At 41.2% G+C, this 25020-nt stretch overlaps 1 protein-coding gene across 9 annotated transcripts in view; it reads right to left on the bottom strand.

Annotated features, from left to right (window-relative positions):
• The window catches only part of VPS8 (VPS8 subunit of CORVET complex), a 255683-nt gene that overhangs the window by 161609 nt on the left and 69054 nt on the right, over positions 1 to 25020 (bottom strand). For all 9 annotated transcript variants that reach the window (XM_014592535.2, XM_014592539.2, XM_014592532.2 and 6 more), the window contains 3 exons: positions 13545 to 13591; positions 6680 to 6902; positions 1453 to 1542 (listed from right to left, as the gene is read on the bottom strand). In XM_014592535.2, the coding sequence (XP_014448021.1) occupies positions 1453 to 1542; positions 6680 to 6902; positions 13545 to 13591 (360 nt within the window). The remainder of the gene's footprint in view (positions 1 to 1452; positions 1543 to 6679; positions 6903 to 13544; positions 13592 to 25020) is intronic.

Genomic DNA, 25020 nt, shown 5'->3' with positions numbered 1-25020 from the left:
AAACCAGATTGTGAGGAGTAAAAAACCCATTAGAGACAAAAATTGCAGAAGTAACTTCACAAAAACCCAGAATGCATTAAATTAGAATCTCTTTTAAGGAATTGAGAGAAGCCAGAATTGCACTAATTCTTCCTAATTGTTATTTAACAGTGGCACAGAGAACATTTTTTTTTTTATGTGCAGAGGGGTCCTCACTGAAGGACACAGCTGACATGTCTTTCTCAGGGAAGTATTAGACTCCGGTGAGGAAGCAGCTGAGAGGTATTCAAAGGTAAAGACACTTACGTGACATACAGTCAGGGTCAAAACCAGGGGAAGTGGAGTATGGCACTAATTTTAGAAATTAACCGGAAGTGCAACCAAAATTGAAGCGTTATAAATTTGAGGGATACACACCCTACATGAATGTCCTTAAAGAGGCATGAAATGTCACAGAATGACTGCTAACTTTATAGTACTGAAGATAGTTTTGGATGGCATTAAATTTGCAAAAAAGTTGACTGGATATCTTCAGTAAATGGTTGGCTCTTCTGAGGTACATTAGTTACTAATAAAACAGCGAGCTGAGAGGGTGCCACATGTGTTTACAACCTGGCATCCACAACCAGTCCCAAAGCTAAGTCAAATAACAAGAAGGGTAAGGAAATTGATTCTTCCTAAAATAAGCCCAAATGTTTTTAAAATGCTCTCGGTAAGAAATAAAAAATTATAGCAAGGGCTATAAAATTCAGAATTGGAAAGAGCAATACATTATCGATGAGCAAATAATCATCTCCTATGTTTGGGACCCCTCCCCAGCAGACCACGTCACAAATAGCACTACCTAAATAGCACACTTACTATATTCACTAATTACATATCGTTCTTACACCTTCTGGAAAAATTGAAGTATCAAAAGTTCTTAGGGAAAAACAAAAACAAAAAAAACTTTGTTAAAGTCTAACAAGTAAGCATTTTTTTTCCTTTTCTTACTCCCTGGGATTTTTTTTTTTTTTTTGAGAGGTTTTTGCTATAGGGTGTATGTGCTCGCCAAACAGAGAGAAACAGAGACAGAAAGCGAGAAGTCACCCCCCAGGGGGGATGGCCATGCCACAATCCCTTCTCCTCCATTCTCCTCTCAGGATCTTGGGCAGGCACGCACACACGCCCGGCATGAGTTTTAAGCCACCGGGTCCGGGACGCGAATCGCGGTCGACTACATGGGAGTCCAGCGACATAGCCATTACGCTAACTGCTGGTCCCACTCCCTGGGATTTTAATACCTACTTAGGCAGCTAGAAAAGAAGGCAATGGGCAGAAGGTGTGAAATTCAAGAACACTTAAAATAGGTGCACATCTAATAAGTCTACAAAAATTTTAAAAATGATTGATAAAAACAAACTATGCAAAGCAAATGGAAAATAGAAAAAAAAAGGCAACTTAAGTACGTGTCCAGGCTAGAAAATACCTTACCTCCATTGGACTGATAAATTCATTCATGCCTCTGTTGTACACATAGATCATAGCATCATACAGGCGATTCTCCCAGCACATGAGAACTATCTGCGAAAAGGAAAAGTCACTCGGCCATCTAATTCAGAAGGCATCCCCAGTTATTTTCCTCGAGGCTTTAAGAATGGACATCTTGAATTCTCATCCCTAATTTTTCTTATCCCCTATTTGATAAAAACTGAAACTGAGTACAGGCTGAGCGTCCCTAATCAGAAAATCTTCAAAGTCCAGAACCTTTTGAGGACCAACATGAAGCCACAAGTGGAAAATTCCACACCTGACTTCATGTGACAAGTCACAGTCAAAATTCTGCAATAGAAAAATACTGTACAAAATTTCCTTCAGGCTAGGTGCTTAACATGTTTATAAAACATAAATGAATTTCATCTTTATACTTCAGTCCCATCCCTAAGATATCTTATTATATGTATGCAAATATTCCAAAATCTGAAATAAATCTAAAACCTGAAACGTGTCGATTCCCAAGCATTTCAGATAAGGGAGCCTCAATCTGAACTTAAACAGAATGAGAAGGTAAGAGCTGGTACAGGATCAATACAACTTTTTCCCCTTCAAGTGTATTTACTTACTTCCTCCATGAGTAAGAGAGACAGCGAAGAGACAGAGAGTATGCCCTAGAGGGTCTCCATGTTGCAATCCACCCCCAGTCTCGCCAGCCCAGGCTCAGGGGCACACGTGAGCCCAGAGCACCAAGGGAGGGTCTGGATGCGAATCTATAGCCCTCCCAAGGGTGGACCTTGCAGAGTGTTGTGTGTTACTGCTGTGCCACCATCTGACCCCGCACGACTACATTTAATAGTACAGCAGCTATTTTTATTTATTTGAAATTTGCAATAGGGTGCATATGCCTGCCAAAAACAGAGAGAAGGAGAGAGTAAGCAAGAAAGCTGAGCCCAGGGAGGATGACCATACCACAATCCCTTCTCCACTCTCATCTCAGGATGTTGGGCACTCACACACATGCACGTGGCGTGTTTCCCAAGTCTCAGGGTCTGGAACTTAACCACGCAGTCGGCCCTCCGGGATCCAGACACTTTAATACCACACCACCTGGCTGGCCCTGCAACAGCTACTTTTAAACATCCTCCAGTGTCTAACTGTGTTTCTCCTCTAACCTCCTTTCCTATTCATGTTGCATAGAGCATCAGCCTTCAATGTGCTCATTTCCACACTCACATTTGATTCATCAGCCAATCAATTATATCTCCCAAACACCCCAAATCAGGCCACCTCTCTCCATCCCACTATCTGGCTCTCCAGCCTCCTAACTAGACTTACTGCTTCCTCTACGGCTGGTCCCCATCTCTCATTCTGTTATCCCTAATGTCAACCAAAGTGATCTTGTTGAAAACTTCCTGGAGAGGGAGCAAGCGCCCCTCAGTGGGAGGTAGATAGGCTGCACTCCTTCTCCCCCACCTCTCCACCTCAGCTGGGCTGGGGGCTGTGGGCAGACGGGCACATGCTACCTGGCATATTTTTCAAGTCACCAGGACCAGAACTTGCACTGGGCTGGCCAGGTGGGGCCCAGCCCCTCTAACTACTAGACTACAGGGCAGGGCCAACACTTTCTAAAGATTTTTCACAGCATTTAGACTAAAATGTCAACATTTGTACCTTGCCCTCTCAGATCCACTTTTCTCTTTCACCAAGCTCCAGCTCTGCTTACCTTTCCTCTGTTACTTGAATGCCCACAGCGGAACCCTTGGCTTCCACATGAGCAGCTGTTCTCACCTATGCCAATATTCTCGTCGAGATCTTTGCCTTACTGCTTCCTTCTTCTCAGGTGACCTTCTCAGAAAGCTTTCTGTTACATAATTAGCCAGTCAAAGGTAGATTTTCTCCCTAGCATATTCTACCCTGTCTGATTTTTAATGTAACGATTGTTTTTAAACTTTCCTTCTAAAAGTAAACTTGACAAGAGAACAATTTGCCAAGAGTCTGACACTAAATAAAAATCTCCTGAATTAATGAAAGAATACATGAAATAAGAATTGAGAAAATATCGTTTGGGCCAGCTCTGTGGCCTGGTGACTAAGGCAGCCAGATCCTGCATGGTCAACCCTGCAGTATGAGTCCTGGACCCAGTGGCTTGAGAAACACACCAGGCACACGTGTATGCCCAAAGTCCCAACAAGCTGGAGAAGTGGAAGAAGGGGCTGCAGCGTGACCATTCTTGGGGGGAGGTGGCTCTCCCTGTCTGTTTCTCTCTGGGAAGTGCATGTATCCTCTGTTAAAAATTAAAAAAAATAATAATAGTAATAAACAATGTTATTTAGTGTAGGAGACACAGAGAACATTGCTGACTCTAGTGAAAGTAAGGTCAAAGTGTTATGCGAATATGAAAATGCTTTTAAGAAATGTGGGTAAGGGACCAGCAGTTAGCGTAATGGCTATGTCGCTGGACTCCCCCCCGTAGTCGATCGCGGTTCGTGTCCCGGACCCAGTGGCTTAAAACTCACACCGGGCACCTGTGCGTGCGTGCCCAAGATCCCGAGAGGAGAATGGAGGAGAAGGGACTGTGGAGGGGCCATCCCCCCTCGGGGGGTGCCATCTCGCTTTCTGTCTCTCTGTCTCTCTGTCTGTCTGGCAAATGTACACACCCTATAGCAAAAACAAAACAAAACAAAACAAAACAAAACACTAAACCAAACCAAACAAACAAGAAAACCTCTCAAAAGAAAAGAAAAGAAAAGAAAAGAAAAGAAAAGAAATGTGGGTGAGAAGAGGTGAGGTAGAGCAGTCACCGAGAGGGAGGGGAGAAGACTAGATATATAGAGACAGGAAATACTGAGGAGAAGATGGCTTAATGTTTTTTTTAACATGAAAAAATGAGTTCAGGGCCAGCCAGGTGGCATGGTAGTTAAGGCAACTGGATTCCACATGGCCAACTGTGTGATTCGAGTCATGAACCAGGAGGCCTGAAAATCATACCGGGCACATGTGAGTGTGTGCTCAAGGTCCTGAGAGGACAATGGAGGAGAAGGGTTTGCAGCATGGTTGCCCCTATGAAGGGTATTTTCTCACTTTCTCTCTCCAACCAGAGCCCATGCCCTATAGCAAAAAAATAAAAAAATAAATAAAAATAAAAATAAAAAGTATTTAAAGGTGTTGGAAAAAGAGCTAAAAACGAAAATGTTGGAAAGAAATAAAAAACGTACCCTGTATGTGAGGTACATAAAGCTAACTGATAATGTGGAGTGTTTTTTTCCCAGCTTTTTAATTATCTTTTTTTCTTTATTCATGATAAAGCACATGTGCACCCGAGAGAAAGGAGGAGAGAGAGGCACCCTCCATAGGCTTGGTCATGCCACAGCTTCCTCCAGCCCCCAGACCTGTCGGAGCCTAGGCACTGGCACTCATGCCCGCATGCTTCAAGGTGAGCAGGTGGGGATTTGAACCACAGCTGCTACATGTAATCTAACTTCCCTTGAGCAGCACATTACTGCTAATGCCATAGCACAGCCCAGTGATAGGTTCTGACATCCACAGCCCTATCTTCACTGTGAGGACCGCCAAATTACCCACATTAACAGGAAGGCATACGTAAGAGAGGGTCTGGCTTGGCTTTGCTAACTCACGGCCATTCACAAAGAGCTTCCAAAATAATAATAATAATAATAATAACCACTATTCCAAACCTGCATTTTCACATGATTTGTACACATAAAAAACTGTTAGTCTTCTAAGACCTTTGTAAGTCAACAATATTTTAGTTCAAGTGCATGTAGAAGTAACATGCTTGTTATTAGCACTAGTATGTCATCACATAATTAAATTATGAAATGTCTTAGGTCAGAACAGATACTGCTCCTCAAACAAGGGCTGAAAACTGGGGTGGGGCCTCAGATATACTGGAGGTGTGCTACCGAACAATGGGCTGACTGCTTATGCTAAGAAGTCCTATAATTTGCCTCTATGCCATGCTCTGCATTTCAAAACTCAACTACGAACTACCTCTTTAAAAAGTGGTATTGGAGGGAACCAGCAGTTAGCATAATGGCTATGTCACTGGACTCCCACGTAGTCGACTGCGGTTCGCATCCTGGACCCGGTGGCTTAGAACTCATGCCAGGTGCATGTGCGTGCGTGCCCAAGATCCCGAGAGGAGAATGGAGGAGAAGGGATTGCGGCGTGACCATCCCCCCAGGGGGTGATTTCTCGCTTTCTGTCTCTATGTCTCTCTCTGTCTGACGAGCGCACACGCCCTATAGCGAAAAAACCTCTCCAAAAAAAAAAAAAAAAGTGGTATTGGGGCCAGTAGGTGGTAATAGGTTAAGTAATGGTTAAGGTGCTGGACTCCCACATGGCCGGTGAACCCTACACCCGCCACTTGAAAATCATGCCAGGCATGTGTGTGCATGCCCAAAATCCCAGAAGGAGAATGGAGGAGAAGAGATTCCGGAGTAGCTATCCCCTCCCAGGAGAGGGGATAATTTCTCACTGTCTTTATCACTGTCTCTCCAATGAGCACACGTTGCCTACGGCAAAAAAAAAAAAAAAGTGGTATCATGGGCTGGGCAGGTGGGATCCAGGTTAAGGTGCTGGATCCCAGTGGCTAGCTCTGTGGGTGAGCCCCGGACCAGTGGCTTGAAAAGCACTCTGATGCATGTGCATACATGCCCAAAATCCTGGGAGAAGAATGGAGAAGAGATTGTGTGGGGGGTGATTTCTTTCTTTCTCTCTCTTTGCCTCTATCTATCCATCATCTCCTTCAGTCTCTCTCTGGCAAATGCATAGGGCCTATAACAAAAACAAAAACAACCCCCAAAAAGTGATATCATACTCTTAAAGGTAAAAAATATTCCATTATTCATGTGAAAGTACTCATCGTTGAAATTCATCTGCTGGATGAAAACTGCATCAGTGAATGAACTAAACAACAAAGAAGAACCAGTCAGCAAACATTCACTAAGCAACTAGTAACGTAAACTGTATACCAAGATCCCTGGGAGATACCAAAGAAACAGAAGACATAATTCCACCTGGCTTTCAATTACGTACAGTCCTAAGAACTATACTGACAAACAGAACTTTGTAAGGCATCCTATCAAAAGAGCTCAATAAAGAGTGACAGCTCTTCAAGGCAAAGTGAGAGCTGACGGGTCAGGTCCGTGCACGCGGTAACGATGCGGGTTCTGGAAAGCCAGGAGACTGTCTATAAACTCACCTGCTGAATATCGAGGCTGGTGATGTCCATATGTACAATAAGGGCTTCCACATTTTCCATCAACTTTTTATCTTGGAAATGAATAATCAAGTCTTTCATTACCTGGGGTGTGATCCCCACCAATTTATCACTTAAAATATATGGCTCAAGGCACTCCAGAAACACTCCTTTGGCCACTGAATTCTCACTTAATTTGTCATACATCTGGCTAAATAAAAGATCCCTATAACAGAAAAGGAAAAAAAAAATTTTTAGAAACATTCCAAATATGCATTAAAACTAGTCTGCTAAATATCTCTTTTTCCTTGTTTCAGCTTACTCATAAGTTTATTAAAAAGAGTAACAATATTTACATAGAGCTTTATATGCAGAACTTTGTATATATATATGCATGCACTTATATTATAAAATATTTATATTGCAAAACCTTTTATATATAAAACTATATATTTATACACACACACACACACACACACAATCTCAATCTTCCCAAAACTTTGTTACAAGTTAAGAAAAAAAGTTGAATAAGTTAAATTGTTTGCTTGAAGTTACATAAATAACAAGTAAAAAAATCAGAATTTATTCTATTATATAAATAGTCTATTGTTATATAGCTGATTTTTAAAGACAAGAACACTGACATGGGAATGAGTAATAGGATAGGCATGATGGACTAGAAATAAAAATCCAAAAATCCAAATAGAATATTCATAACTCATCCTTCCTGGTATATAAATACTCCTAGTTGACATACAGGGCCAATATGCATTTTAAAAAAATATATAAAGATGTTCCATGCACCTCTTTCCAACTCTTTTATTTATTAATTTTTCTTTTTAGTTCTGTTATAGGGCACATGTGTGTCCCAGAGGGAGACAGAGAAAGAAGAGAGAGGAAAAGTAAGAAATTGCCCCCCAGTGAGGATGGCCATGTTGCAATCCCTTCTCCTCCATTCTCCTCTCAGGATTTTGGGTGGGCACGCATACATGCCCAGTGAGTTTTTCAAGCCACTGGGTACAGGACTCGAACCACGTCAGGCATGTGCGATCCAGCTGCCTTAGCCTCCATGCCACCTGCTGCTCCAACCAATACACATCTTTATCTAACTCTAATACCCTTTATTATTCAAAAAAGTTTGGGCAATGATTATTAATGGGAGAAGAAAATAAAGTGTATTATTTAAAACATATACCAAGAAACAATTTTATTAGAGAAAAATTATTTTAATTACGCTAAATACCACTACCCTCAACAACTGTATTTTGTTTCTTCCATAAACAGTCATAATTTCAGTTATGCTCAAATAGATATAACAGACATAATTCTGAATTATTTTCATTAAGTACTATATAAGCATTATTCTAAGTTGCTACTTACTCTAACTTACAGTGCTTCCATATGCTAAAATATCAGAATTTACTCAACCATTCCTACAGTGCTAGATACATCACTATTTCCAGTATTTTAAGTGATGCCAAAAGGAACATCTACATATAAAGCCTTTCCCATTTTGGAAGCTTAATCCCTTAGTCGTCAGACTGACAAGTTTATCTTTTTGCTGCTGTTGTTCTTGCTATAAGGCACATGTGGTTGCCACAGAGAGAGAGCGTGAGAGAGCACTCCCAGGGGAGAGGACCCTGCTGCAACCCCTTCTCCTCTCTTCTCTCCTCGGATTTGGGGGGCATGTGCACACATGTCCAGTGTGCTTCACAAGTAACCAGGTCTGGGATTCAGTCTGCACAGTGGGCCGGGTAAGATCCCGCTGCCTTAACCACTATGACACCAGATGGCCCCAGAAATTTATCTTAAAAGAAAAGATGAAAAATTTTGTGGTTCTTCAAATGTGTTACTAAATTCAAAAAGCATCACAGCACCAATTTATACTGTTAGCAGCAATGTAAATTCAACAACAGTTCCACTAGACGCTTGAGAATTTTGTTTTTTCCCCTTGATAATTTATTTGATAAAATTTTTTCCAGAGGTCCTGTGTGCTCACTAGTGCACCGTAATGAGGTGCATTCATGCCGCAGTTCCTTCTCCACTTCTCCTGGGACAGGTGTACACACAAACCCGCGTGTTTGTCAAACTGCACCGTTGGCCATGCAGGATCGGCCCTCAGTCACTAAGTCACTGGGCCAGCATGCACCCAGTGATAATTTAATAAGTGCGAATTAAATATCGCTTTAATTCTTTGATGACTGGCAAATATTTTCTAAGTTCCCGTTTATAAGCTATGTCCCCTGAATCATTCATTTAATCATCCTTTTTTTTTTTTTAATTGCCAGAGGGTGTATACACGAGCTGGAGAGAGAGAGACAGAGAGAAGGCACCTCCCTACGAGGCCTGGTCATGCCACAATCCTTTCGCTGCAATTCTCCATCCAGTCAGGATCCTGGACATACACATGTGTGCCTGGCAAGTTCTTCAAGCTGTCTGGGTCAGGACTCCCTCATGTTTGTTTGTTTGTTTGTTTTTAATTTAATTTAATTTTTTGTCTTTTTTTTAATACAAAAACTAATTCTATACTTGTTAGGGTTATTTATATATTGGAACCAGCAGATGGTACAATGGTTACATCACTGGACTCCCACACTGTCAACCACTGTTCAAGTCCCGGACCTGGCGACTTAAGACCCATGCTAGGCATGTGTGCATGCATGGCCAAAATCCTAAGAGGAGAATGGAGGAGAAGGGATTGCGGCATGGTCATCTCCTTGGGGGGTGATTTTTCACTTTCTGTCTCTCTCTGTCTCTCTGGCGAGCGCATGTGCCCTATAGCAAAAATCTCTCTCTAAAAATAAATTAATAATAAAAAATAAAGAAGTCATCATTTATCTAATTTTTATCTAGCTGTATCATGTCTATGTTTATCATGTCAGTTGTAGAAGGTGTAGATGGTTTGTTTATCCATGGTGTGTTCTTTCACGAGTTCACAGAAGCGTCAAGGAAGCACTTGAACAGAGAGGGACGGGATTCTGCCTCACTGAAAGTCCTAGACAGGCAGGAGACGAACTGCTCCGACTGTGCCAGAACCACGCCACGTCTCAGCGAGCAGCACATCAACATCCTGGGGAAAATCCACATCCATTTCTTTCTCCTCAAATGCACAAATGTAATTTCGGCAATATTTTCCCCTCGGTTTCATATTTATCAGAGTAGTTCTCATTTTAGTTTCATTCTAATCAATAGCTCATCATATTTTTGTGATCACCAATTACTGTCCAAGCAAAAGAAACCGAGATTAGTGTTTTACTCTAAGAAAGAAAGAGTAGTACAATAACTAATGAATTCAAGGAAAATGCCATATTTGCTAGCCCTTGCACTCTGTAATGTGTTGTTAAAAACAACAGGCTAAGGAAGATAATGATATATTTTAGTTCAGTACAAAAAGGCTTGGGGAGGAGAACTGGAGACAGCAAAAACTGCAGTAAACAAAGCATAAGAGCTGACGAACGAGACACCCCTGTGACGAAGACACATGCAGTGCTGGTGAGATTAAGGCAAACTAGGCTTTTCCTGCTTAACCAATCAGAGATTATAATAAAGAAGCCAGAAAATAAGACACGGCAATTCCTAACAGCCTCTCTGCCTTAAAATAAAAATAAAGCAGAACGGTAAGACTTGTTTTCATCAGCCTGGGAGAAGATGAGCATCAGGAGAGAGGTGAGAAAGAGGCACAGAATGTCGTAGCTCTCGGGTTTCTTGCTATTTTAGGCATCGTTCTCCAGGGTGCTGACTTTGCTTCCTAGAGAAATGACTTCGAAATTGCTATTTGCTGTTTCAAGCGTGGCCTCCCCACAGCCAGTGTATCCGAAAATCCATCTCAAATAACAGAGGACAGCAAAGGGATCGTTCTACAGACTTCACTTTGCGTCGATACTCATTATTAAAGGTATTTTCAGAATTTGTCACTTAAAACTTCAAATAGAGAAAATGGCTAAATTCCCTTGTACGTGTGTGCTCACCAGCACAAGAAAAAGAAAGCACCCCCGGAGGGGCACTGTCACACCCCAATCTTTTTTCCTCCATTTCTCACGCCTCTGGGGATTTTTGGGATACACACACACACACACACACGTGCTAAAAACACAAGTGTGTTTCCAAGCCACTGGGAATGGGACTGGGACTGGACTGGGACTGGAACCCCACGGTCGGCCATGTGGGATCCAGGTGCCTTAACCACCAGGCCACAGGCTAGCCTGTGCATAGTTTATTCATAAAGCGCATTTTCCATTAACTTTTTGAAGACCCATGGAAAATGCGTAGTATGGAAAAAAATGCTTACATGCTGGAATTTCTCCCAACCAGAAGCAGAATCTTGTAGAGCCCAGTCTTCAGTGTCAGGAAACAGGACTAGAGAAGGCAGCCTGGCCTGCACTGTGGCCCCGCAGAATGCCTGTGCCCTCGGCCCAGGGTGTGAGCCTGTGAGGAGGAGGGGCTACAATAGGGACCGGAGGCCCCATCCCCTGGAGGTCCAGAACCTCACATGACATACACGACTTCTCTCTGAGAAACACCAACAACACACACTGCATTTGTTTCAGAAAGAAACAAAGAAGCCCAGAAGAAAACATGCCAAGGAATCAGGCAAAGTTAAGGAAAGAAGTTGATAAAAACAAAGAAATAATAAATAGATCCTAATTTGGTGAATAATCTAGACCAGAGTTTATCTTCTGCATTATCTGGTGTGGTTTAAATGCCAATCAACAATTTAAAAAAAAAAAAAAAAGCTGGAGAATATTTCCTTTTCAAATTACATAAAAAAGTAAAACTTATCTCCAGAAAATTTTGTACATAACACAAAATATTTCTGAAAGAGCCCATTTCTTTCTTTTTTCCTGTATACTCTTTTATCTGACAACTGTTGGGCCATTTCTACTTTACGTCACTGAGAGAGTATTCCAGTATTCACGGTAATAGTCACAAGTTACCCTGCAAACCACAGGTTCATTAACTTAGCCATCAGGGATCATAGCTATTCTGTGCTATATACCACTCTAGGTGGGAATAATCCATTTAATAAAGCTGGCCTTTTAATTCCAAATAAAAGTTACCCTTTTAAATACTTTGTTTCATCTCATTTACAATGATGTCCATTTGAAAAGTTGATTCCAGTGTACTTACTAATATTAGGAACACCTCTACAACTCCATTTCCTCATCTGAAAGTGGGGATAACATTACCTCTTTTTACACTGTAATTATGAGGATCAAACTAAACAAAATGCACAACACTGATCTAAAATTTTAAAATATGTAAGATAAATAATAAGGAAGTGAGTCCGAGCATACGGTAAAGAGAAGACTAAGGAAAGACTAGACTACAGGCATCTCACGGCAGTTAGCTCTATGGGGAAGAATGATTTGCTACACAAGTCACTCTCCATCAGCTGAAAGTAAACTAGCTGTTCAGAAGACACAGAGGCATTTCTATCCCTAAGACCTAGAGATTTCTCCATTAGGCCCTCATAAAGTAATGTTCTCAACAGAATTCCCATCATAACCACAGTATGTTTCACCAGATAATTATATAACACTACAGCTAAAATGCTGGAATAAATAGGAGCTCAGGTAGGCAGAAGCTATAGCTATCCGCAACTGAATTAAAGGTCTCACACAGAAAATAACTCCCCTCTTGATAACCTTCACTGATACTTTCAGAATACAATTCAACAGGGTCAGCCCATGACCTGGTTGTTAAGGCAGCTGGATCCCCCATGGCCAACCCCGTGGATTGGGTGCCGGACCCATCAGCTTAAAAATACACACTGGGTAAGTGTGCGTGCATGGCCGAAATCCTGAAAGGAGCGAGAGATGGAGGAGAAGAGACTGTGGTGTGACCATGCACCTTGAAGAATGCTTTCTCCTTTTCCCTTCCTCTCCTTCTTCCTTTGGCAAGCATACCCACCCACTGATAACATTTTTTAAAAAAGTAACGAACAACAACAAAAATCCAACCTTTTATGAGTCAGGCTACCAGAACACACACAACCTATTCATGAATGAAGTCATTTCATACAGGGTTTTAGGAGTATGTGCATTAAATCCCCACATTTGTTCTCTACACTTAGAAAGTGGTACGCAGTAAAGGACCAAGAGTACGAAGGCTGAACTTCTTTACCCTCGAAAACTGTGAAGGTGAGTTTTGACAAGTGAATCACTTCCTGCCCTTGGACCTTCCTAAATAAAATGAGAATAGTAACACCTTCCCCACTGTTACAAAAATGAGATAAGTGACTAACAATTACGTTAATAGATATGAATGGCGTAGAACAATATTAGATTTAGCACAGATTCCTAATTTATGTATTTACTATTTAAACTAACAAAGCCTACTCAAGAGTTTACGTACACTGACTTCTAAACCGAAAGGCCCTAAAAGCCAATACTGGGCAAGCACAGTGAATCTAGCCTATTTTGGGAGGTATAAGACACCAGGTTTAAGTGATGGCTCATAGAAGACTACACGTGCAAACAAAAAACGTACATGTAAGATGACTCATACTTTTAAGATCCCTAAGTAGCATCGCTCTGTAGCTGGTTCTGTGCTTTGCTTCCGCCTTTCTGCTACACAAATACAGAGATGCCCCACCTGCAGTATCTGTTACAGAGAAGTTCACTTTTTTAGGTGAATGGGCTAACAACTGTTAAGGAATTAAATTTATGTAAATTAATTTTTCTAAAAAAGCTATCCATTCTAATTCACAGAATTTATATCAGGAAGCCAGGGAAGTCATGACACATTTTTGTACAGAAAAATATCTTACAACTTTCCCAATGACCTAATAGTAATGAATCATACATAAACAAGATGCTAAGTTCAAAACAATCGACTCTGACAGGGAACGCATCCAGTGAGTACTCACTTTCGCTGCAGCAGAAGGCAGTAATCCACTATGACAGGCACCATATCCTGTAGAGAAACCATACAGAAAGTATCAGCCCCACGCTCCTGGCCAGGGGCCCACAAGACAAGTCTGATTAAGATGCTATTGGATGGAGCCAGCAAGTGGCATGGTGGTTAAAGCGCTGGATGCTCCCACATGCCCGACCACGGTTCGAGTCCCAGACCTAGTGGCTTGCTTTCTCACTTTCTCTCTCTGGCCAAATTAAACAAAATAAATGAATAAACAAAATTAAATAAATAATTCTATAAAAAAATATGCTGCTAGTTGTTTGAAATACGTAACTTTCAACCATGCTTTCAGTAAGCAATCTGGCACTGTGTTATAAGTCTTAAAAACATGAAACTACTCTGACCTGGTAATTTCTGAAAATTTATCCTAAATATATTTTGTAAAAAATATAATGCCTTAAGGTGTTCACCACAGTTTTATGACAGAAAGAAAAGAAGGGGATAAAAGGAGGGGAAAAGAAGAATTTGAATAAAATTCAATATACAACATGGAGGAAAATTTAAGTAAATTTTGTCATTTAAGTATTATATATGGGACCAGAAGATGGCATAATGGTTATGTTGCTGGACTCCCACATAGTTGACCATGGTTCAAGTCCCTGACACTTAAAACTGACACCAGGCATGTGTACATGTGTGCCCAAAATCCTGAGATAACAATAGAGGAGAAGGGATTGTGGCATGGCTATCCCCCCACCAGGAGCTGATGTCTCACTTTCTGTCTCTCTCTCTCTTTCCGGTGAGTACACATGCCATATGACAAAATTTTCTCTAAAAAAAAATTACACATATATCACAAAATCATAAAAGGCTTATAATAACATTAAAACAAATAGTAGGTGAAAAAATATATTTATTTTTGCAAAGAAAACTTACAAATTCAAAAAAGAAAATACTTTAAATTGGTAGTAGGCTAAACTGGTCTTCTTGGGGGTTCAAGTGATGAAAGTTGTCCATTATTTTGACACATTCCTCCACCAGGTTTCTTTTTTATTTTATTATTATTATTATTATTATTATTATTATTATTTTGCCATAGGGCACATGTGTTTGTCAGAGAGGCAAGAAATAGAAGGGGGGAGTGAGCAATCACCCTCCAGAGAGATGGCCACACCTCAATCCCTTCTCAATGTTCCTCCTGGGATTTTGGTCATGCATGTTCATACACCCAGCCTGATATTCAAGCTGAATCCATGACTCGGACTGCAGTCAGACAGGTGGGAATCCCGCTGCCTTAACCACCACACCTGCAGTCCCCAAACCAGGCATTTTTTGTTTTGTTTTATTTGTTTTAGAGATTATTTGCTATAGGATGTGTGCGCTCACCAGAGAGACAGAAAGCAAGAAATCAACCCCAAGAGGAGATGCTGCATTGCAATCCCTTCTCCTCCATTCTCCTCTCAGGATTTTGGCACATACACACATGTGACTAGTGTAAGTTTTAAGCCATTGGGTCCAGTTGGCCATGTGGGAGTCCAGAGCCTTAACCACTAATCTACCTGCTGGCTCTGAAATCAGGTGTTTTAAGGTTTATTTAAAATCTCAAGCTCATAATATTTTGAGTACTTTAAATTAATCATGTATGGAATCCTTTCAAGTAAATGGCAACCAATAATTTTGGCCTTTTTCAAAGGAAACAGTTTGAAGGGGAAAATAGCAGCTAATTATAACTGGAACTTGTCAAGTAACTAAGCATCGTATTTCTTTCATTTTCTGCTGCCTTCAGGAAAATGGTTCCCTTTAAAAAATTCTAGAAGGCCTCAGTTCTAAATGCAAAAAAAAGTAAAAGAATCCTATCAGAAGAGAGAAGGTGCTTATATGAGAAAGAAAATAATACATGCTAACACCTGTCTGACAAAAAAAGTCAAAACTAAGGAGTGCTTATTATTTAAGAGAAAGATATCTGAAAAAAGTCCCACCATCCTGAAAGGATTACAGGGTTTATCCCTGACCTGTTTCTTTAGTCATCAGTATTCCTCATGGCCAGATTTATCATCTATTTAGATGCTTCAAAAACAGGAAATAAAACCATAGATCTGAAGAGCATGGCTGCCGGAAGCTCGACCCTGAGTGAGAATACAGGCAGCTAGATAATCTGGGGTGAGGTGAGGTGGGGGCTCCAGAAACACCTGGGCAACTTTCATATACACCCTTCAGCATACACAGCTACCTTCCAAGAGAGGGAGGACCACAGCCAGGGTCTGAAGGTGAGAAGAGGACTAGCAGTCAGGGGCTAAGCCCCAAGTGGTCAGTGACAGCATCTTACAGGTTTTGTGGTCACAGAAGAGTTTGAGTTTTATTGCCAGAAAAAAAAAGGGAACGTAACCAGAGGACCTCTCAAAAACTAGCATTTGTGAAACACCGCACCCTCCATGAAGGGGGGAAAATCTGCCTATGGCCAGAGGAAGAACAAGGAAGGTTGTTTGTCTCAGGCTGTCTGCTCTGTGTCAGTAAATCTGTACTTTCTAAATGTGCGATTTGAATTACACTATCTCCTTAGTGGAAACAATCAAGCCAAGGTCTTAACATAAAACACAATCCTGAAGAAGGATGTTCCCAGGGCACTTGAAAGAAGCAAATTCAAAAATTCTCCATAGACAGTTCTGAACACAGGCAAGTACGTGTTACTGGGCAGGGGGTGGCAACCTGGTAACGCAACTGGACACACAGGAGGAAGGTCCTGGATTCACATCCCAGAGCCCGTGTGAGCATGCCAGACATACATGTGCCCAAGATCCCAGCTAGATGAGACTGGGGGCGAATCACAATGCAGAGATTCTGTTGGGGTGCCCCCTCCACAGAAGAAATAAACTTTAAAAAAAAGTCCTACTGATAAAGTCCTATTGCAAATGTACTCAAAATAAAAATTTTAATGCATCTCACGAAATAAGGCAGTATGAATGAATGTCAATAGGACTATAAAAGAAGTAACCCCCTAACAGCAAATAATGTAATTGTCAGGCAGAAACTGTTTTTTAAAGTGTATTGAAAGTGCTACCTAAGGCATAAAATAGGGAATTAAGTCCTCGGCCTAGTACTATGTGTTATGGATAGACTGCAGCGACTGCATGGTGGGAGGATGTGAAAAACCCAAACGGAAGGTAGAAGGCTCTTACAGTGGTCAGAGAAAAAAACAGGAGACTAAACTAGGGTAGTAATATCAGGTATAAAGGGAAGTGGACAGAATTGAGGAGTATTTATAAGTAAACTACAGTCTGGTGACATACTGACCATGGGTTAGGAGGCAGTGGAGTCTATGGCTCTTAGGGCACTAATTTGAATGATGGTTGAATGAAGATGTCACAAAATGAGATAAAGGAATACAGGAAGAGATGTTAGAAGGAAGAAACTTGGGCCAGCAGGTGGCATAGTGGTCGAGGCACTGGACTTCCAGGTGCTAGACTATAATTCGAGTCCCTGACCTGGTGGCTTGCATTCTCACTCCCCCCAACCTCCTCTCTGTCCCTCTCTGTGAGTGCACATGCCCTGTAGCAAATTAAAAAATAATAACAACAATGATAAATAAATTTATATATTGTTTTGGGGGGTGTGAGAGGTTTTTGCAATAGGGCGCATGCACTTGCCAGGAAGACAGAGAGAGACAAAGAGACACAAAGCGAGAAATCACCCCCCCGAGGGGGGATGGCCACGCCACAATCCCTTCTCCTCCATTCTCCTCTCAGGATCTTGAGCACGCACGCACACACGCCAGGCGTGAGTTTAAGCCACTGGGTTCAGGACTCGAACCGCGGTCGACTACCTGGGAGTCCAGCGACATAGCCATTATGCTAACTGCTGGTCCCATAATAAATAAAATTTTTAAAAAGGTAAGAAACTAAGTACAGTTCAGACCAGTAGATCTGAGGAACACTGTTACTTAGATGCTGAATAAGAAACTGGATACAGCAATCTGAAATGTCTGGACTAGAGTTACAAATTCCTGAACTCTCAAAGAATAAAATTATACAGGACGACAGAGATAAAAAGCAGCTATCAATGGACTAAAACCTGAGGAAGACCAATACGATCTATAAAACAGTGAAAAGATGGAAATAAAATTCAGTTCAGGAACAGCCACTGGAAAGGGACAGAGTAAGAGAGCTAGAGAGAGGGAATGTGAGAAAGCAAGTCGCCAGGATTTGAACCGCAGTCAGCCACGTGGGAGTCCAGTGCCCTTAATCACTACACCACCTGCTGCACCACCCCTTCCAAATATGGAAAAAACATAAACACACAGATTTAGCCAAATAGGATAAGCCTAAAGAAATCCACACTAAAACACCATTTTCAAATTTCTAAAAACTAAACATCAAGAAATCTTGGGAACCAGCAGTTAGCATAATGGCTATGTCGCTGGACTCCCACGTAGTCGACCGCAGTTCGTGTCCCGGACCCGGTGGCTTAAAACTCACGCAGGGCGCGTGTGCGTGCGTGCCCAAGATCCCGAGAGGAGAATGGAGGAGAAGGGATTGCGGCGTGACCATCCCCCCTGGGGGGTGATTTCTCACTTTCTGTCTCTATGTCTCTGTCTGTCTGGCAAGCGCACACGCCCTATAGCGAAAATCTCCCCCCCTCAAAAAAAGAAAGAAATCTTGAGTGGCGTAAAGAGAAATGACACTTGCGCTATAGGGGAAAATGATATGAATGACTTAATTTCTCATCAGAAATCATGGAAGCCAGAGGAAGTGGCATGGTATTTTTCAAGTGCTGAAAGAAAACACTTATCAACCAGAATCCTAAATACACAAAAATATCCTTAAGAAATGAAGGAGAAATGAAGGCATTCTCAGATGAAGAGGCTTTGCTACAAGAAAAAGTACCCTAAAAGAATGGCTAATCAAAGTCCTCTAAACAAAGGAAACAGTAAAAGAAGAGACCTTGGAAGGTCAAGAAGAAAGAACATGATAAGCAAAATTATGGGTAAAGACAATAGACATTCTTTGTCAGGTTTTCTAACTTGTTTGATGGTTGAAGCAAGAATCATAAAGCTGTGCGATGTGGCCCTGAATGAATGTAGAGGAAAAGGAGGTAAGATCTACACAACTTCAGTGGGAAATGAAAACACCATCAGACTGCGATGAGTGAGGTATACATGCTATTAAGGAAAACCACTGAAAGAGCTTTATAATGCTGGCTCTATAGCGCAGTAGTAATGTGCTGCTCAGAAGGGACTGGTCCCACGCTGAGACCCTGGCTGGTCTGAAATACACTGGGCACACTGGCGAGTGCCCCAGATACAGCAGGCTGGGGACTGGAGGAGAGGCACCATGGTATGAACACACCCTGTGGAGGTGCTCACCTCTCACTCTCATCTGTGCACGCATACACTCTATCACGAATAAAGGAAAAATCCTAAATCACTCAGAGATATACTCAAATACTTGTAACGACAAGTTACCTACAAAGGATATCCCATCAGGCTAACAGCAAACCTCTCATCGGAAACAATGTGAGTGAGGAAAGAATGGGAAAATATATTCAAAGCGTTGAGTGAAAAACAGTCTCAACCAAGAATACTATATCTGGCAAGATTATCCTTCATATGGGAAGAGAAGACAAGAACATTCTCAGATAAACAAAATCTGAAAGAATTAACTGACACTAGACCAATTCTCCAAGAAGTTCTGAAGAGAGTGTTAAATCAGGAAAACTAAAGTCAGACACACAGAAATAATAGTTAAAAAAAACATCTAAGAAAAGGGTCAGCTTAATGGTAGGGACAAGTCCAGAGTTAAATATTATCTTCCAAAAATTAGATGGAAAGCTTGGCCCACAACAGAAGCTAGATGAAGTGCATGAGACTGAGCTGATGAACGAGAATTTTATGGCTTTTGACTACAACAGTACTGATCTTTACCTATGCTTTGTAATCCATAGATAAGGACTTTTTTCCTTCTCTTAAATTGTCGACAGATCCAGGTAACTACTATTTGAACAGAATCCTAACCTGCTTCCTGGCTTTAAGTCTTAAGCAAAGTTCTCTTAATATTTTTGAATTTTGATTAAAACTAAAACTGCCTTTCTTGAAATTAAAAAACATATTAAAAAATGCCTGTTTAATGACCACAGTAAGTTATATAGCCTCAGCTAAGTGGTATTTTTAGTACATTCATTCTACTCACTTTCATGCCTGAAGTCAAACATTTGTTCACAGATATTAATATATCGGCTGAACTTGCTATTGAAAGTAGTTAGATCAATTAAGATATTTTGTTAACCAATAAAATGTGGGAGAAAAATAAAAAATAATGGAAAGCAGCTGCAGATACCAGAGATAGAGTGGAAGGAGGGTGGGATATGGCAGAGGGTGAGAAATATACATACACACACACACATATTAAACAAGAAATGGAAAATTATTTGTGATGATAACATGTATGACTAAGCCACTATACAATGTATTCTGGATGGGAAATTGCATTTTGTATGCTGTCCAGTGAATGAATGCAAAATAAATAATTAATATATTTTTTAAAATTTAACTTAATTTTTTTTTTAAAAAGAGGATACACACAATCCTCATGCCTGTTCCTGACTGTTCTATCTCAATAAAGGCTAAAATATCCAAATTAATACTTTTAATCAGCTTCTTAAAGAAACCAGGTCTTCATCAATTTGGAACATTTAAAACCATCAGCAAAATAATATAGTCAAATACTAGCTACAGTCAAATCTTTTTCTATACTTCGATTCTTCCTTTCCAGAACCCAATTATGGAAAGACAAATAAATGGTCCCATGATTAATCCCTGGTATCTTCACCTCCCATCGGCAAGGACTACACACGAACTCAACTTCCCACAGAAACTGCACTCAGAGCTAGACAGCGGCACTCCCTGGACTACCGGTAGCACAGGACCACTCAGAGCAGCTGAGCCCACGCTCAGAGGGGCTCCCTCCAAACCCATTTGAAAGGCTGCTCTCACAAGAACCCTGAAAGAAAGGAGAGTGGGAGAGGACAGATCTTTCTCTTGAAGCAAAGCCCTCAGCTGATGCGGCCAGAGCTGGCCTCATGTGTCTCTCTATGGGTACCGAGAGATCAAGGGCTTTCTACAAAGACCCCATGAACAATGCCGCTTTAAGGATATTCCAGCCAATCTCCAAAAGCTTGCTGGCACAAGGAATGGCTGGATTTTATTCCCCTCAGTCAAAAAGGAAAAAGAAAGCAAATATTTCTCTGTTATTTAATGTGCAACCACTCAACTGGACAGAGAAGATTTTTCTCTGGTTAGATATATGTGTTTATTTAGGGTTTATTAAAGAAGGCCACTGACATGCAAATTAAAAATGAAGCTTGCAGACGCAGAATCTAAATTTAAGCCTGTCAATTGTTTGACTGAATGGATCATTTTACTGCATTGTGACTATCTTACCATCTGCCAAGTAAAGATGTAATCTCTGGCTCTCCCTATTTCATTGAGATGATTTAAAAAAAAAAAAAGGGATAACAGATGTAGAATTCCTTTGCTTTTTGGAGCAGCAGTATTAATTCTCTTAAGTCATATTCTAAAGGCCGATCACATAATAGAAACATCATTGTTTGAAAATGATTCAAAATTTTAACATAAAACCTACAATAAACACATATATTTAATATTAAATATAAATAATACAAAATATTAATATAAGTATTAATATAAATATGTAAATTATACATGTACGTATACCTACAAACATAGAAGTAAATAAATATACCCACACACAGATTCACAGGCTACCTGGGCTAGGCAAAGGGTATTCCCAGTATTAGTATACGAACAATCTGGGCAACTTTATAGGTGTCTCTCTGTATGTGTATGCGCATGTACATGTTTCTTCAGGTTTGATGACTAAATAATCTCCAGGAAAGACCTAGTTTCTTGGAACTAGCACTTCAATCAAGCCTCGGGGAGGGTGGTGTGCTGGACATCAACACTCTTCTCTCCTCGGATCGTCTCAGGGAAGCAGGTGACCAGCCAGGAAAGCATCTACTGCCTCACCCTGTGTTCAGCTACTAGTCACTGTCTGCTCTTTGGCGTGACCTCTGCATGCAAAAATGTAAAACTTCACTGACACCTTTCACAATAACATATTTTATATCTTTTTACAATTTATTTACTTATTTCTTCTGAGAGCGAGAACAAGAACACATGATCCCAGGAGGGTTCCTACACTATGACCCCCCAGTCCAGTCCCAGCCAGCCCGGACCACGGTGCCTGGCACGCTCAGGGAGACTGCGGCTCTTAACTCAGGACCCTTCTGCATCTCCAGTAAGTCACCACCTGGCCCTCAAATCTTTTTAGCTTGATTCATATTAAGATGTCTCATATACTTACACTTCTACCTTGTTCCATAAATAAATGAACAAACAGACATAAATGTCTAAAAAGTTTCTGGAAATGCATATTATAAAACATAGGCATGGATTAATTTCAAAACTTTTGTATCAAAATAAATACATACTTCAATTCTATTTTTTCACAAACTTTTGATGTGCTCTCATGAAAATCCCAAAATACTGCTTCCATGTTCAACTGACCAGTTCTGAGTTTGAGAACAGTTAACAATTCAAATCATCCAACTATGGTTAATTCATATGTATTTTCTATTTATATCATTTAATTATCTTCCAAAACCTCATCCATCACTTAGTCCTCTCTATTTCTTTTTTTTTTTTTGGAGAGGTTTTCGCTATAGGGTGTGTGCGCTCGCCAGACAGACAGAGACATAGAGACAGAAAGCGAGAAATCACCCCCCAGGGGGGATGGTCACGCCGCAATCCCTTCTCCTCCATTCTCCTCTCGGGATCTTGGACACACACGGACACACGCCCGGCGTGAGTTTTAAGCCACCAGGTCCGGGACATGAACCGCGGTTGACTACGTGGGAGTCCAGCGACATAGCCATTATGCTAACTGCTGGTTCCCAGTCCTCTCTATTTCAAAGTGAGCTACATGATAACGCATTGGTCTGAGATTATCGAACATGAACTGTGGATGAAACCCAGTATAGTAGAAGGTCAAGCTCCTGAGCCAGGCAGCCCGGTGTCTGTGGTCACTCTATTAACCAGTTTAATAATGCTAAGCAAGTTACTCAACCTCTTTCTGTGTCTAATACTCATCTACAAAATGAGAATAACAACTATCAGGTGTGTTATCAGGAGTAAAGGAGATAGCAGTCATCCACAACATGTGATAATGTTGCCAGGACTGCGGTCGCCGAGTTGTAAATACATAGTTCTACATCGGTCCCTCAGTAAAAATCTTGACTTAGACTTACAACATAACTCTCAAGGCAAACCCTGTATACAATATAAATTCATATATTTTTAGAAATGACCTTAACAAATATTTATCAAGAACACTAAACCAGATGTCCCTGAATTTTTAAAACTTTTATTTATTAACATTTTTTTAAAATTTGCTTTAGGGCATGCACTCTCACCAGAGAGACTGAAAGAGAAAGAGAGAAAGTGAGAAAGCAAGCTGCCAGGTCTAGGACCCGAACTGTAGTTGGCCATGTGGGAGCACCTTAACCACCACACCACCTGCTGGCCCCAAGATGTCCCTGAACTTACATACATCTTAGACATATCCAGTCTTGAGGCAGAAGACTGACACTGAATGGATAATTTTAGTGCATAGTATTTTACAAAAAAATGGATCTAAGTTAATCCGGAGGTCAATTAAGGTAAGACCTGAAAATAAACAGGAGCTAACAGAGTTAGAAAAGAATAGAAAAGAATTTTTTATTCAGCAAGACTGACAGCAAAGGCTCTGAGCTAAGAGAAAACAGGGGCATCGAGAAACTGAAATGAACTCTAGTATGGTAAATTCTGAGAATTAGGGACAGTTAGGCAAGGATATATCATGCAGGGCCTTAGAAACTATTAAAACTCTAGTGTTTAGAAACAATAAGAAGGCTTTAAAATATTTCAAAATCAGAGAAGCATCACATGCAGACCGGATGCACTTTTCTCTCTGGGTGCTGTGTGGAAAATGGAATGGAATGGAGTGCACTAAGGAATATGCACGAAGGATCAGGAAGAGGCTGCCATAACGTACCGAGAGGGAGGAGGCTCCCAGAGCAGCAGCAGAATCGATGGCATGGAATAAAGGGATCAGAGGAGTAGGCAGGAGGCAGAAGAGACAGGAGTGAGCAAAAATGCAAGACTTGCTCGGCTTGCTTTAGGTGGGTGGGTCCTGTCACTAAAGAAGGGATGACCAGAAAAGGCTCTGAGAAGGAAAGGCTGGTGAGCCTGAGGTCCCTCTACCACATCCAAGCAGAGATGCGAATGGCTGGCTGACTGCACTCTGCGGGTCTCAGAACTCAGCCAGTGTAAGCTGGAGACGACGACTAGTGGGTCATCTGCCTCAGTCACCTGGAGAGAGAATGCAAAGCAATGACTCTTTTTTTGTATAACTTTTTTTTTTTTTTTTTTTTTTTTTTGGCCATAGGGCACAGGTGTTCACTGGTGAGAGGCAGAGAGAGAGGGAAAGTAAGAAATCAACCCCTGGGGGGGGGGGGGTGAGTGGTGGCCAAATCCCTTCTTCTCCATTCTCCTCTTGGGACAATGGACATGCACGCGAATTTTCAAGCCACCAGGACTCCGCAATGATCCTTCAATTTTCATGAGCTTAAGAGGCATTTCTGGGGCTTACTGTAAGTACAAGGCACCAATCTCAGAGAATCTGACTTAGTATGTTAGGGAATGACTTAAGAAAAAGCATTTAACAAATATCTTCAAATGATTTTGAAGCAAATGATAACCCTGAGGAACAACACAAAAATGGAAGATAAGAGTAACATTTATTGTTTAAGTAGAGGAGAAGGAAGAATACGCTTAAATAGCCAGTAAGAAGCCAGAGATAGGAAAAACATTGGAAATGTATGATACCAAAGAAGCCAAAAGGACAAACTGCTTCAAGATGTCCTTTATGAGTTAAATGCTGGCGAGGACCAATAAGATGATGAGTGAAAGAGTCCACGGAATTTACCGACATGCGTGACCACCAGATGGCTGGACTCCCATGTAGTTGACCATGGTTTGAGTACTGGATCTAGTGGCTTAAAACTCATGCCAGGCGCATGTGTGTGGGTGTCCAAAATCCCAAGAGGAGAATGGAAGAGAAGGGACTGCAGTGTGGCCATTCCCCAGGGGTGTGTGTGTGTGTGTGTGTGTGTGTGTATGCTTTCTCACTTTCTGTCTCTCTCGCAAGCACATATGCCCCATAGCAAAAATCTCTTTTAAAAAAAGAATTTACAGGCATGGAATAGGTTAAAGAATGAAAGGGAAATAAGAAATTGGAGACCACTCTTTCAAGATGTTTGGCTCTGTAAAGGTGGTGCAAACCAGAAGCACAGGGTAATACTGGGGTGGTGCGAGGCAGAAGGAGCCTGGTGTTTGACTTGGTTTTAGGATGGGTGACACATGGCCAGGTGAGGCA

This window comes from Tupaia chinensis, unplaced genomic scaffold (genome assembly GCF_000334495.1).
Source record: "Tupaia chinensis unplaced genomic scaffold, TupChi_1.0 Scaffold000708_1, whole genome shotgun sequence".
In the NCBI taxonomy this organism is placed as follows: domain Eukaryota; kingdom Metazoa; phylum Chordata; class Mammalia; order Scandentia; family Tupaiidae; genus Tupaia; species Tupaia belangeri.
The sequence above is the reverse complement of the archived record's forward strand: the minus strand, read 5'-3'. Positions and strand labels throughout refer to the sequence as shown.